At 38.0% G+C, this 14,654-nt stretch overlaps 1 protein-coding gene across 5 annotated transcripts in view; it reads right to left on the bottom strand.

The window, feature by feature from the left end:
* The window catches only part of PSMF1 (proteasome inhibitor subunit 1), a 39,982-nt gene that overhangs the window by 2,266 nt on the left and 23,062 nt on the right, over nucleotides 1–14,654 (bottom strand). For 2 of the 5 annotated variants that reach the window (XM_074292840.1, XM_074292843.1), the window contains 2 exons: nucleotides 13,140–13,298; nucleotides 5,354–5,520 (listed from right to left, as the gene is read on the bottom strand). In XM_074292840.1, the coding sequence (XP_074148941.1) occupies nucleotides 5,451–5,520; nucleotides 13,140–13,298 (229 nt within the window). In that variant the 3' untranslated portion in view covers nucleotides 5,354–5,450. Of the gene's footprint in view, nucleotides 1–5,353; nucleotides 5,521–12,047; nucleotides 12,651–13,139; nucleotides 13,299–14,654 lie in introns of those variants that run through there. The other 3 variants (XM_074292841.1, XM_074292844.1, XM_074292842.1) reach the window with 2 other exon arrangements.

Here is a 14,654-nt window from a genome sequence, read left to right as displayed (position 1 = left end):
CTCACTTTTCCTTATACCACAGTTATTTGTGTATTTGTCTCTTTCATTTCCCCAATAAAACTGTAAGCTCCTTGAGGACATAACTTTGTCATACCTATAATAGTAACCTAGGCCCATGTATAAGGCATTATGCCACACTCTCACCATCCATATCCTGGATGAGGCTACAAGTTCTTGATTTTGGCAGAAGCTACTTTGCCTTTTTGACTTCCTTTGTGCAGAAGAAACTGAATTTGTCTTGGGGGAGAAAGGCAGGGAAGAAGATAGAGACTTCTTAAAAAATCTGAATTGTCACAGCATAGAATTTAGGATTAGAAGGGATTTTAAGAGATCTAAAGGAAACTGAGGCCCTAAATTCAACTCCAAGACCTTTGATACTAGCTGCAGCATTTCTTAGTAGTAAAAACATCTGGTGCTTAACATTGCTCACCCTTCTCCATCCCCACTAAGAAAAGTCCTGGGTTCACTTTGTGATTTTTCTCTACTAAATAGCTGTTTGGTACTTAGTGGATTCTTTTTTCACTCAGTAGATCTTAAAAGACTCATGGGAAAATGAGAGTCCAAGAAGCAGAGAGTCTGCCATAATTTAACTTTCCACAACTGCTGCTAAATATTGTCTAGCTCTGGAATTTCTCAGTCCTCTCTAAACTCTAAACTAAACCCATTTTCTGAGGACCTGATTCCCCCTGGCCTGTTCTGATTCTGACTCAAGTACCAACAGCAGTATCCTCTTTTGAAGATATTCCAAGCCAGAAGATTCTCTGCCAGAAAATGCTAGTGTAGTGATGAAACTCTCTCTTAGGAAGCCGTGGACTGCATTGTTCCCTGAATGTGACATCAGTATATTGATTTTCTGCTTTAACCCCCTCCCCCCATCCCTAAGCTTCTCTTCCTGGATAAAGCCACAAGTCCTTGCTTTTGGCAGAAGCTGCTATGTCCTTGTGGCTTTCTCTATTCTAAGAACACAGATGGGCTAAGAAGGTAAAAGCTTTTCTTTTCCTGGGGTTCTTGGTCTCTAATGTTGACCCCTCTAATCCATTCTACATGTGCCACCAGACCCATCTTCCTCACTGCTTCTGACAAATTCCTTTCCTGCTCAAATACCTTCCAGGACTTCTTGTTGTCTGTGGCATCCAGTCCAAACTCCTCAGTATGGCCTTCAAGATATCCCATACAATGGCTCCAACCTATTTCTTCAGTCTCATTTCCCATTGTTTCTCATACTCTACTACCATCATGTTATGTTCCAGTCAAATTATTTTACCCTTTTTTCTACCTCTGTGTCTCAGCTCATACCACTCCACTCCTAGCGATAGAAGGCACCTTAGAAACCATCAAGTCAAAACCCCTCTTTTACAGGCAAGAAAATCTGAGGCCTGAGAAATGTTGTTATTCATCTAAAGTAACTTAGTTTAGAAACAGTAGAACCCTAATTCAGACACATGCCTTTTGGCTTCAAATTCAGTGTTCCTTTCACTACATTGCACTGTTTCTCAACCCTACATCACAATGCAATATAATGGTAAGTGCCCTTGTTTGGAATCACAAGATGTGGAATTTAGGAATTCAGTTCCCTCCTTCTAGAATTTACATATGAAGATACTGAGTCCTAGGAGCGTATAGATTTATAGCTAGAAAGCTCTCTGACGCAGTCTGGATCTTTGTTCATTTATACAGATAAGCAAACATATTCAGAGAAGGTGAGAGCCTTAGGAATGGTAAACAGCAGAATTGGAATCTGATTCCAAATTTAGTGTTTTTTCCATTATAGATGCTATATGTAAAAGCCCTGTACCCATAAAATGTTATATAAATAAGGTATTATTCATATTACTATTACTGATAAAAATAGATCCAAGAAATTTGTAGGAAGAATTTCAAAGTTTCGAGACTTTGATCTGGAATTATTTTTCCCTTTGCACCTTATTGAGAGGAATTGGGGTACTTAGAATCCTTCCAGCTCTGAGATTCCATGAGAGAGGATTGGCTAATGATCCTGGCTATCCCTGAGGTAGACAGTGATGGAGGGAAGGGAGAGGCCTGGAAGACCTTAATATTAAAAGAGATATTGAAGAGTATAGGGAGGTGCTTTCACTGTGTCTACATTGACAACTTAAATTGTGAACATTTTGGTAGAATAAAAGTCGTACTGCCTAGCTGGGAGCTGGTCAGGGTACTGAAATAGCTGGGCTTTTCCACCATTTTTTTGGAGCTACTGAAATTGAGTCAAGGATTACCTCTAATAGAATCACAGGATATCAGTGTTTGAAGGAACCTTTTAACACAAAATGTCAAGAGTTAAAAGGAACATTAGAACACAGAATACAGACTTTCAGGGCTGGAAGAGACCTTAAAACACAAAATGTCAAGAGTTGAACATTAGAACATAGACTGTCAAAGCTGGAAGTCTGTCAATAAACCTTTATTAAATGCCTACAATGTGATGTGCCAGACACTGTGCTAAATGTGAGAATACAAAGATAAAAGACAGTCTCTGACTTCAAGAGTTCACAGTCTAAAGAAGGGACAAGATACTAATAATTATATGCAAATAACATACAAAATAAATGGCAAATAATAGAGGGCCATTAAAACATAGAACATAGAATACCGTCAGAGGGAACTTAAGAATATAGCTCAATTCCCTTGACAGATAGGAAAATCGAGACTCAGATAGAGGAGGTGATGATCTATTCATAGCTACACTACATAGCTAATGGCAACTCACTTAGACCAAGTGTTCTTTCCATTGTTAAGTTATTTTCAGTACCCATCCTGATGTCCCAAAAAAAACTAGGACTATGCTTGAAGAGAGAAACACTATCATAAAATTGTTCATTACTACACAAATTTGGATGCACCACAAGATGAAATCATATCCTCTTTGAATATAGCTTACAGAGTAAAGCCTGATGGAATGTAACCTATTTAGTAGTGTCCTATTCTGAATACCCATAGAATACTCATAGTATTTCCTCACCAGAAACACTTTCTTCCTTCTCCAGGCCTTCAAGGCCTGTCAGCCCAAATCCCACCTCCACTATGAACCATTCCTTGACTTCCCCATCCAAAGTGGACCCCTTTAATTTTCAATTTGCATCTTTTCTCTCCTGTAAACAAAGTATTTCAGTCATTTCATTTGTATCTGACTCTTTGTGACCCCTGGGCAGAGATATTGGAGTGGTTGGCCATTTCCTTCTCCAGTTTATTTTACAAATGAATAAACTAAAGGCAAACAGGGTTAAGTGACTTGTCCAAGGTCACAATCTAAAACTGAATTTGAATTCAGGTCTATCTAACTCACAGCCCTTTATTTCATCCACTATGCCCTTTAAGCAAAGTGACAGTGTGTCAAGATCCAATGAATCAGGTGCTGGATTTATCAGCAACTTTGTGAATATTGCATAACAGGTGGAATCCAAGTTTCCTCATTTTTCAAATAGGGATAATAATCTCTAACTCCATATATCTCAAAAGGCTAAATCAAAAGAATAAATAAAAATGTTTAAAGGGCTCTGAGAAGATAAAAATGTTGTTGGATTTATCTGTTACTTTCTAATTCACATCTTTTTTGAAATTCAGATAGAAATGCATTATCATCATATCTTTTTAAAACTTTTTTGCTGAGACAATTGGGGTTAAGTGATTTGGCCAGGGTCACACAGAGATCAAATTTGAAGTCAGGTCCTCAGGACTGGTGCTCTGTCCACTGTGCCACCTAGCTGCCTCTATCATCATCTTTTTAAAAAAAAGTATGGATAGATAGTTTTGGGACAAATTATTAGCATGCTGTTATTCTTTTACATTTAATGCTTTGACTACCACACAAGTGCTTTTTGGTACCACTACTGTTTACCACCACCACCACTACTACTACTGCTACTACAATAAAAACAGCTCATGTCCTCATTGCATTTTACAGTTATAGTATTTTTCTTACAACATTCATGTGAGGCAGGCATTATTTTGAGGCATCTTTATTTTGCAGATGAAACATTAGGTTGTAACTTGCTTAGGGTTATAAAGCTAATAAATGGTAAAATTGGGCTTCTAACCCTTAGTCTTCAAACACCAAAAGCAAGTCCCCAGCAATAGGTCAAGGGATTTTAATCAATACTTGATTTTTGTCATTTAAGAAAATGTTTTAGAAAAAGACAGTAATCTTTATGAATCATTGAGATCTAGGAGGAGATGATGGGAATTTGTTTAAAAATATTTAGGAATTCTTTTAATCCAGCCCATAAAAAAATTCAGTCATATCTAAAGTTATTACTAAGAGCAATTCACAACCAAAGGTATAGTTTGATCCTAAGATTCACTGTCCATTTGATTCAACATCATATTTTGATTCATCAGATTGAATACTGCTATCTGTCAGACAGATTATTTATTGTCTATTATGTGCAGAGTACTATTAGTTGCTGGAAGAGACAAAGTTTTGATGTGATCATTACTCTCCTTGGAGCTGTCTGGTAAGAAAGACATAAACACAAATATATAATGAATAATGTTGTATGGTAAATGTAGGACAAAACTGCAAAAAAGGTATTTATATGGAATCCAAATAGACTTCAAAGGAGGTTGATGTGCTACAGTTTTTAGGGAGGATGTAGCAATAACCCAATGCCACTTGGCCTTAAGAGTGATATAGTTAGAAATGATATATTTTCCCCTTAGGCTATTGTTTTTCAATTTACTCTATCTGACTAGTATGCTAAGACCACAAATATTTCTGGATGTCTGTTGGTCAGTGATATGGAGTTTCTGAGACTAAGGAACAATAATGAGGTGCTTTTCAAATTAATGCAGGCAAAGAACAAAAGTAGATTCTATCCACTTGACTTAGAAACAAGTCAGACCTAAAAACACACCTCCAGAAGGTTCCCCATGAACTCTACCCATGGAACTATAGATACTGCATTTGGGCACAAAGTCAGAACCAGATTTCTCCCTTCAACTTCACCTCTAAGCCATAAAATTAGCATATCAGTGACATATGAAGCACCTTATTTCTCTAACTTTCCTCTATAAATTTACCTTTTGGAATTTAGCCCACTTTAATTGGCATTACAATTATAATAAACTTTGCACCTTGACTTGGAGATGGGTTTGAGCCTGCAAATTCTTTTGATACACCTTGCGTCATCGATCTGGAACTCCATCATTTGGGGTCCCTCTTGAAACCCAACAAGATCATTACTGACTTGGAAGATCAAGGAGGACTTTATGGAAGAGGTGACATTTAGGTTGGCTTTTAAGGATGACTAGAGATTTGAAAGGGGATGGTAAGTATGATATCTTTTCCAGCGAATAATAGAAAGTTTCAAGTAATAAAATTAATTATTATACTTACCTAATTGCACTTTTTGGCAGTTGCTTACTCTCTGCCCCAGCCTTGAATTCAGGGCCTTAAGTATTAAGCAGATGCTTAATAAATATTGAGTTGAATTTCACTTTTCTGGTTCTTCAATGTGAAAGTCATTGGTGTCCAAAACCATCTTCTGATTTCCTGCTCGTGGCCTGAATGCAGGAAAAAGTCCTAGATCAAAGATAACCCTAATAGCCTGCTAGAGTCCCTACGCTTCTTTCCCATACAATGTAATTTTACCTAAAATGTACAGAATGAACTGTCACTTAATGCCCCATTTATTAATCACCTATTGTGTAGAAGATGCAGATATAGCTTAATTTTGTTGGTGGTCATATATACACCATAAAGGTGGGATTGTAGAAGCAGCCAGGGGAGATAATGACCTAGATCTCCAGGATTAGTTTTTGTGCTTGTCCAAAGTCATTTGTATGGAATTTTGGGGGCCTATAAAACTTTGGGCTTAGGGTTAAAGGATTTTCAAAAGAGAATCAAGACTTTCTAATTCTAAGTCAGATAACGGTGGAATAAAAACACTTGCCCCTTGTCAACAAACAGTTAAGGCTAAAATAAAAAATTATACAATGTCAATGGGTGATACTTAGCTGATTGTTTTATATTCCAAAAAAAGCCTCTTCTCAAGGAATGAGAGAACTCCTTTTATTTTTTATTTTATTTTATTTTATTTTTTGAGAGAACTCCTTTTAGAAAGGAAAAAGATCATAATGAATAAGATTTTAAGGACAGATTTTTTTCTTATGTGCAAGAGTTTTTCCCTAGTTTGATATTTGCTGTATGAAGGGCCTGCCTCCCTCAAAGAATTTAAGTTTAAGCTTCTGGGGCTTTAAGCTAAAAAGGACATGGTAAAGCTGATGAGGTATAACCAAATGTTGAGGTCTAAATAAGGGATACCTAAATAAAATTAGGATTAATTGAGGTCTAGTGGCAGGTTTGGGGTACAGGGAATCAAATAGAGCTCCCAAGCAACCCCTTTGGATTCGGCGCAAGGATACAAAGTTAAATGAGTTCTAGTGGCGGTGCAAGAGTCCCCTGTAAGTGAATTTACAGGCCCGAAAACCTAGATTGATAAAAAAAGGTTTATTGTAGGGTTTGGAAGTAAGGTTAAAGTCTGGTTAGTAAAAGGACTTAGATAAATACACCAAAAGTGGTGGACAGAGAGTCTGTGATGCAAAGCATGGTGCTTGCATGTATCGACTCTGCCAAGCGATGATTCCAGCTTTGCTCTTTTATTTGCTTGAAGGGCCTATGGGTGGAGCCCAGGTTGATTCCTGGAGGTCCAGAACCCCAGGTGGGGGTTGGGAAACCTGCCCAGATCATTAGAACGGGGGCTGGGTACAGCCCAAATTAGCTCAGATACGGATCTCTCCCCTTGGAATACAAAAGGGTGGTTTTGACCAGATCTTGTAAATCAAAGGTCAGTCCCAAAGGAAATTGGAGATCAGAAAAGGAATCTTAAAGGGGCTACTGACCCCATCATTGCCACTCTTCCTCAGATGGAGAAATAGCATCTTAGCAGAGGGCTAAAAGTTGAAAATGGAATTTCCACAGATATGTGCCCTATAGAGCCACACCAGGTACCTACAAAGAGGTAGAGTGGGGATGGTCAATGGAGAATATTCATTCATGTCTGGACCATGAAACTGGGAGCAAGTCCTGTGAAAAAATGCTCATCTCCCAATGAGGAGGTTTGAATCTCCTCAGTTCCTGGTGGTGAGATGGTTAGTAGCAATAAGAGTTGTTTAAATCCCCTTTTAATCAGCCTCAGGTTTAAAGTGAAAGAATTCACTTATTCCCAAATTATTTAATGAAAGTTTATTGTTGGATAGAAACCAGTTTGCCAAGAGACTAATTTCTATAGTGGCAGAGTCCTATTGGGAAATGGAATTTTATGCTCAGAATCAGCAGGCAGGGTCCTAGCAAATTGCTTGGGCCTTCTGTAAGGAGCTGAGCTGAAAGAACCCTGCTATATGGGCATCCTGGTGGGGGAGGGGGACTGGGACAGCCTGAGCAGAACAGACTGGGATTTCTCAATTGAATGAGAATTTAGAATTTCAAAAAGATCTAGGGGAGTTGATTTGCCTCTGAATACTTTTATCATCCTGGAGGATGGGCCCCTGTCTCTAGACTCCGGAAGCCTGGGATATCCTTATCTCTGAGATCAGAAAAGGGGACACAATAAAGGGAATCTTAAAGGGAACACAGCTTCAGTAAAGGGAACAGTTTCCCTCCCTCTTCACTAAGACAGTAGTAGAGAGCTAGCCCACAGAAGTAGTATACTGACATCAACAGAAAATGGTCTTATAGTTTTGAAAATAAAAATTGACATATATGTTTTGGTCACGGCACTCTAGATGTATGCTTTCCTACAGGTACAGGTATTTTTGTGGGAGAATGAGCCCAGTTTAATTTAGTGTTCTGATTGACTAATAAAAATAAAATTTACAGAAGCAGGCTCATAAGCTATGGCTTTTGAATAGAATCTCCAGAGTGTGTTGGACATGATGTACTCTGGGGGGGACCCACATTTGAATGGAAATGTGTCTCAGGTATAATACAAGTTTAAATAAAACATTTCCCAGCTCCTGCAAAATTCAGAGTTTAGTAGGGTTGCTATGACCCCCACACAGACAGCTAAAATTTACAGTACTATATGATACTTTACAAAAAAGTATAAAGTAAACCAAAAAAGTACTAAGATCACTACTGACAGGGAAATCAGGTAAAACTTCCTAGAGAAAGTGACATTTAAGTTTTAAATAACAGGTAAGAATTAAACAGGTATAGTATAAGGAAGGGCATTTCAGAAATAGAAAAAAAAAATACCAGTGGGGGTGGGATAGGGTTCAAGGACAGAGCAGGCCAGTCTGGTCAGTATACTTTGTGGAGGGAAAATAATATGAGATTCTTTTATATAAGAACATGTTATAAATTCTTCTGTCAGTTTAGCTCCAGGAAAAATCTTTGATGAATGTTCCTATCATCAGAAAACAAAAATGATGTAGCAAAATAAAATTTTTTCCCTTTAGTTGAAAATTTATTTTAATACTTTGATCTGTAATCTCATTCGAGTAATTGTACTGATTGCAGCCCAGCTATGCCTTCTTGTTCATGTCCACTTTTGATAGAGGAAGTCCATCCATTTTCTCAAGCCTTCTTCTGAATCAGAAAACTTTAAAAAGTCTATTTTATTGCCTGTTATGATCTATTCACTTGGGATGCCCACAGGCGTTTAACTCCTATTTTCTTCTGTTGTTTGTTTCTTCTTAGAGTTGGTTTTAATCTGCAAGTTGGCAGGACATTGGCAAGCTAACATTTGTCCAGAGGAATAAATGGGTGGGACTGGAGATTAAAACCATGACATAGAACATTCATTAGAAAGATATAGGAATGTTTAGTTTATGTAAAAAAAAAAGTTTGAAGAGAGGTTATTTTAAAAAAATTTTTCCCCAAAGAGTAGGGATAAGGAAAAGGGATTATAGTTGCCTTCAAATATTTGAAAAGTGGTCATATGTAAAGGAGGTATTCAACTTGTTCTGCTGGGCCTCTGAAAGTGGAGTTAGGAACAATGGGTAAAAACTGCAGACATGCTTAGTTAGTTAATAAAAGGAAAAGCTTGCAATCGTTAGATTTGTCTCAGAGAACACACTCACTCTAGAGGCAGTAAATTCTTCCCATTACTGAGGGTCTTCCTCAGAGGTTAGAATAGTATTTGTTTGTATATCATTGAAGGGATTTCTGTAAAGGCATGAATTGGATGAAATACTTTGTCTTTTCAGATTATGAGATTTTATGGAGTGGGTGGTATCTAAATCTTACATAAGCATAAATCAATTCACCCACTAGCCTTCAAAGTGGAAGCTAAGATCTTGTTTTCAGTTCTCAGATCTTGTTTTTACACATGCTTTTAAAGACTTCTTATTCCATAGAATAAGGCTTTTCACTGGCCTAATGCTTGTTGAGCCAGAAAGCTGTTGAGGAAAGCACCTACTAGCCCTGGCCATGTATCTCATCTCCCAGGACTAAGGTGCTCATGGCTCATTTTCCTTCCAAATTTACTTCTCTAAAGGTAGCCAATCAGAGAAACATGGATCTTAGATCCACTAGGCACTTCAAAGAATCATTGCTTGCTTGCAGATAAATGAGAAAATTGAGATCCAAAGATATTAACTATTTTGCCCAAGATCATACAGCTAAGAAGTGGAGTAATTAGAATTTAAGATATCTTTTTCAATATTGTACTTTCTTGCTGGCAACTTATCTGTTGGCAACAATAATTTTAAAATTGAGAGAGATGTTGGCAGTCAGTCTCCATAAAGAATTCACCCACAACATTTCTGACAGGTAGTCATTCAGTCTTTGTTCCAATATTTTCAGAGTGGAACTTGATATTATTCATTTGATGACCTGTTTCTTTTCTTTTCTTTTGACCAGGACCTACAATTTCATTGATGGTGCTGGAAAGAAAACTTCTGCTAGTACAAATGTTCTGTAGCTTACATTCTTTTTTTCTGGGGCCCTGGGGTTAAATGATTTGCCCAGGGTCACATGGGAGTCCGAGGGCGAGGGTTTGCCACTCTTCTTTGTTCTCTTAAGTAGATCACATGAGACTGCACAGTCCCTTCTCACCAACTGACTGTTATTATTTTTTGGTTATTGGGGGAAGTCAGGTGGAAGAAGTGGGATGGGAGGAGGAAGGACAAGATGACAGGTTAGGAATGGGAAGTCCTTCCTCAAGTGGTAGGAAACAGATGGCCAGAGTTTATGCACTTGCTCCCAAATCACTCACTAAATTTCAGCAATGACCGAACAGTTTTTCCCCTATGGGATGTTCAGTTTCACCAAACCTGTCTATAGTCCTACATGGACTTAAGTCTATTTTTCTACCAAAGGGTCACCAACCACTGGAAATGTTAAGTCTCTAAATGTTCTACAGAGTTCTCATTCTTTCTAGAAACAATATACCCAGAAGCCCTCCCCCCCCCTCCCCGTTTTCATCACATACAGCTTCTCTTTATACTCAAAATTATTCACTGTTCCCTGATGAACATCTTGTTCTGTCCTCTTTCGGACCATTCTGGGGGATGGTAACCTTCATTATTTCTAGTATTCCTTTCTCATCTATGAACTCTTTTCCTTCAAAATTCTGCTTAAGTGTCACCACAATCATTCCTCAACTACATATGTACTTTTCTTTCTCAAACCTTTCATGACTATGCTTGGACCTCTTCAGTAAACTCAAATTTATAATTTGCATTATGGCTACCTGTATATTTCTTATCCTTTCTGCTAGGTTAAGTTCTTTAGGACTAAGGAATGTCCTGCTTACCCTCTGTATTCCCAACATTATGTGTGTATAGTGGGTGCTTTTAGTTTTGTAACTGAAATAGTTCACAATAACAAAATAATCTGTAGGACTTAACAATTCAAAAAACTTGTTCTTTTCTCAAAAATCTGAAAGAATTTAAGAGAAAATGTGCATTAGCAGAAAAAGCACCGATTCTAATGCCAAACATAAGTCTTCAATTTCTCTCCCAAAGCTATACACACATCTCTACTATGTATTAATTGGCCAACCATTGCCATTCTTTTACTTTTAACTCAATTACCTTAATAAGGGATCAGAAGCAAATCCATTAATCTTCTAGGTGCGAATTTACTTAGCTAAACTTTAAAATGAAAAGGGGGAAAAGATTCATTTTGTTGAAAAAGTGGTATACTAGGGGTGTAGGATTTGGCATACAATGCCAAATCCAGTGCCGCCTTTGCTCTTTTGATTGGTTTTGCTTGACATTTTTTTTTTTTAGAAAGTAAAGTTCATGGAGGTATCATATATCTGTAAATAATTTATGTAACATAGATGGGATCAATAAAGCTTTAAAAATAAAATTGAAATGAATGGGTTGCTTTGATTGGGTAATGTTTAAACAAACTGGTATATGAAGGATGCATTGTAAGAAATAGAAAAAATTCAATGAAACATCAGGCGACACTAAAAGAAACTGATGTAGTATGGAACAAGCAGAACCAGGAAAATAATATGTATGACAATATTATAAACAAAAACAGTGAGTACTGTGCAATTATAATAACCTATTTTGGTCCTGAGATCAGAAAATGAATCTCCTCCTGCTCTGTTAGAGAAGACAGATACTAAGTATTGAGTATGCTGCATATGCTCTCAACATTCACTGATGTATTGGTTTGCTTAACGTTTTTTGTTTACAAAAGAGGGCTAACTGGGGAGAGCAAGGGGAGTAGAGAGAGGTAATATATGCAGACATAATCATTGATGTAAAAACAAATGACACCAACAAAATGTTAAAAAGTAAATGAAAATGAAGGCATTTGATTAGATGATTTCTAAAATGCTTTCCAGAACTAATGAACACTGAGCAAGTCTCATGATTTAGAGATGTATTGCCCAAGAGTGCAAGTTATAAAAGCTATGTTCTTCATTCCTTTTTCATTCCAATCTCTAATGCAACCCTGACTAAGTCCCACCATGGACAGTAATCCCAGGCTCTTACAAGTAAGAATCAGTGAAATTTGTATTCCATCCCTCTTCTCCTTTCCCAAATCATCCACACTTGCCTTCGCTAAACAGATTCCAGAAATGCATTTAACATCCATCGCAAATGAAATGGGAATTAAGTCTCAGTAATGGAAGCAGCAATAGTAATTTATGAAAGAAAAGCATTTGAGAATTATACAAAGGTACTCACTGGAGAAAAGAAAGGGAAGGCTAGTCTTAGAATCATAAAACATCAAATTCTTTTGTTTTGGAGGGAAGACTATATGCATTAAAAAAAAAAAAAAAAAAAGATAAGTGGAAGATTGACCCAACAGCACAATTTTTGTATTGACATTTGAGTTCTTAATAATACATCAAATGCTTTCTGTCCTTAGAACACTGCAACCAGGATTGAAGCAGGAGTGAGGTCACACACTGCCAAAAATTTTCTATAGAAACCAGAAGTTGGTGATGAAAGAGATAAATGTTGACTTCTCTTCTTGATTTATAAGCAGTGAGTTTTTCAAGGCAGAGATGGAGAATGGATGGTGCCTTGGTTATTGTGGGGATGGGCAGGCAATTCCAGCTGAACTTCCAATCCATTAGAGGATTCCTAAGCTTCAGGACTGGATGAAAACTGATGATCTTGGTTCAGCTCTATAAAGATGCTCAGGCTGGGATGTACATTTTTATGGCCTTCACATGAACATGTCATCATAGCCTGGGGGTGGGAGATGATCTGGACTGGGTCTGTAATGAAAATAGCAGTGGTGAATTTGGGGAGAGAGCGGGATTTGTAGTTTCCTGAGTGACCAGGAGTCATAAGATCAAAGGATCACAAGATTATAGGATTAGAGCTGGAAGGGAGCTTTTAAAGGTCATCTATTTTAATGTTCTCATTTCATAGTTAAGGAAAGTTGAGGCCCAGAGAGTTGTAATGACTTACCCAAGGACACACATAGGCAACAAACAAGAGAATCAGTATTTGAACCAGGTCTTCTGCTTCCAGAATCAGAACTTTTTCTATAACAGGTCACATACTAAGGGGAGGAGCCTTCTCATTTTTCCATGGGTACCCACCCATTGGAAAAGGATGAGGGAGAGCTCCCCCAAGTCTGAAGGCAATTTTCTGACCTTGGGGATGGGCTGGGAAGGTGTGACTACACACAAATCCCCTAATCAAATCCAGGGGGCTAGTATTCCTGACACTGAAGGTGAGGCAGTCCTTAAAATACTTACCCAGATGGACTAGTTCCAATGGGGCCAAAAGGATCAAATCGAGCTCCGGGAGGAACAGCACCTGGAGGAAGCCGGTTGGGGAGTCCAGAAGATGGGTCAATGAGAGCTCTTGGAAAGCCAGTTCTCAGGGGGTCCAGAATCATGCCACCTCTCTGACCCCTGAAGCAAGAAAGAAATCAGGATGAGCAGGGGTATCTCTGGGAGAAGGTAAAGAATAAAAGGTGAAGATTTTGCCATTCTGTTCCAATCTTGTAGGAGAGAGAGGAAGTTTGATTCTGATAGCCAAAGATAAGATGCAAATCTGGCTGGACAACTACACAGTAATAGGAAGTGGTAAGTGTAGGAGAGCACATCCTATTGATTGAAATATGAATCAGGTTCTGAGCCTATGTCCTCAGTCCTGAAGGGTAAATCCAATTTTGTAAGGCTACATGAGTAGGAATGTAATAAAAAAAAAATCACTCCCTATACTCTAGAATAAGGGTGCTCAATGGAACTTAAGGTAAGAGTCAGAATACACTAGTATCATCAACAAAGGGCAATCAATTTCTGAATGAGTAAGAGATCTGTTATCTCACTTTTGATTCATTAAGTTGCCCTTGTGTGTGGTTACATTGCCATTATTTTATGCCTTCTGAAGAACATAATATTACTCAACTATAGCATCAATAGAACTCAAAATAGCTTTTTATTTCTTTTTCATGCTTGCATTAGGATCTGTACTGTAAGCTCTTAAGATCCACATCTCCTCTAAAATGGGAGGTTGGTCATCAGTGCTCTGGTTCATCTCCTTTATGCAACTCTATGTATCTGAACCTTCAAAGGAGAGGAAACTTAAATTTGTATTTCCAAACTTGCATGTAGAGGCAAATAACTATTAGGTATCCCTTTCAATTCCCTTCCTTTTTTCCCTAGAAAGAGATCTCAAAGTTGGCATCAACTTGCAAAGGAGATTAATATGTAATCCAAATGATTTGGTAAAGAAAGGAATCATAATGCAGAAGCAATAAAACTCAGGGGAAATCACAAAATATCCATTATAGGACCTAATACAACTGTAGGACCCCTGCAATGTGGAGTTGGACATTAATCTGTGTATTGCCCAGGAAGCTTTCTAAGAAGGAGATCCACCTGAACTTCCTGGGGCTGGTAACTAATCATACATCCACAGTTCTTTTTTCTAAACTCAATATTCCTGTCAAGTAAAATCACTCTCCATTCCTCCTCCTGCATGTGGGGAAAGGAGTTGGGAAATCAGCAGCAGAGCTGCTTTTAGTTCCCTGCCCTCAAACTCCCCTTCCAGAGCTGCTGAATGCTGGATCTTGACAAGATTCTTATCTTGCTATCAAACAAAAGCTCTCTTTCCCAAAGTTGGCGTCAAGAGTAGGATGAGCTATAATTATTTCTGATTTGCTCAGTTCTTCCTCCTCCTTCCACTCTGAACCATGACTGAATAGCTCTAAAATTAGAAGATGAGCTGTAGGCAGGGAAAGCCTTGAAAGCAGCCTGGAGCTG

This window comes from Sminthopsis crassicaudata, chromosome 2 (assembly GCF_048593235.1).
Source record: "Sminthopsis crassicaudata isolate SCR6 chromosome 2, ASM4859323v1, whole genome shotgun sequence".
Lineage (NCBI taxonomy): Eukaryota > Metazoa > Chordata > Mammalia > Dasyuromorphia > Dasyuridae > Sminthopsis > Sminthopsis crassicaudata.
This window is presented reverse-complemented; position numbering and strand designations above follow the sequence as displayed.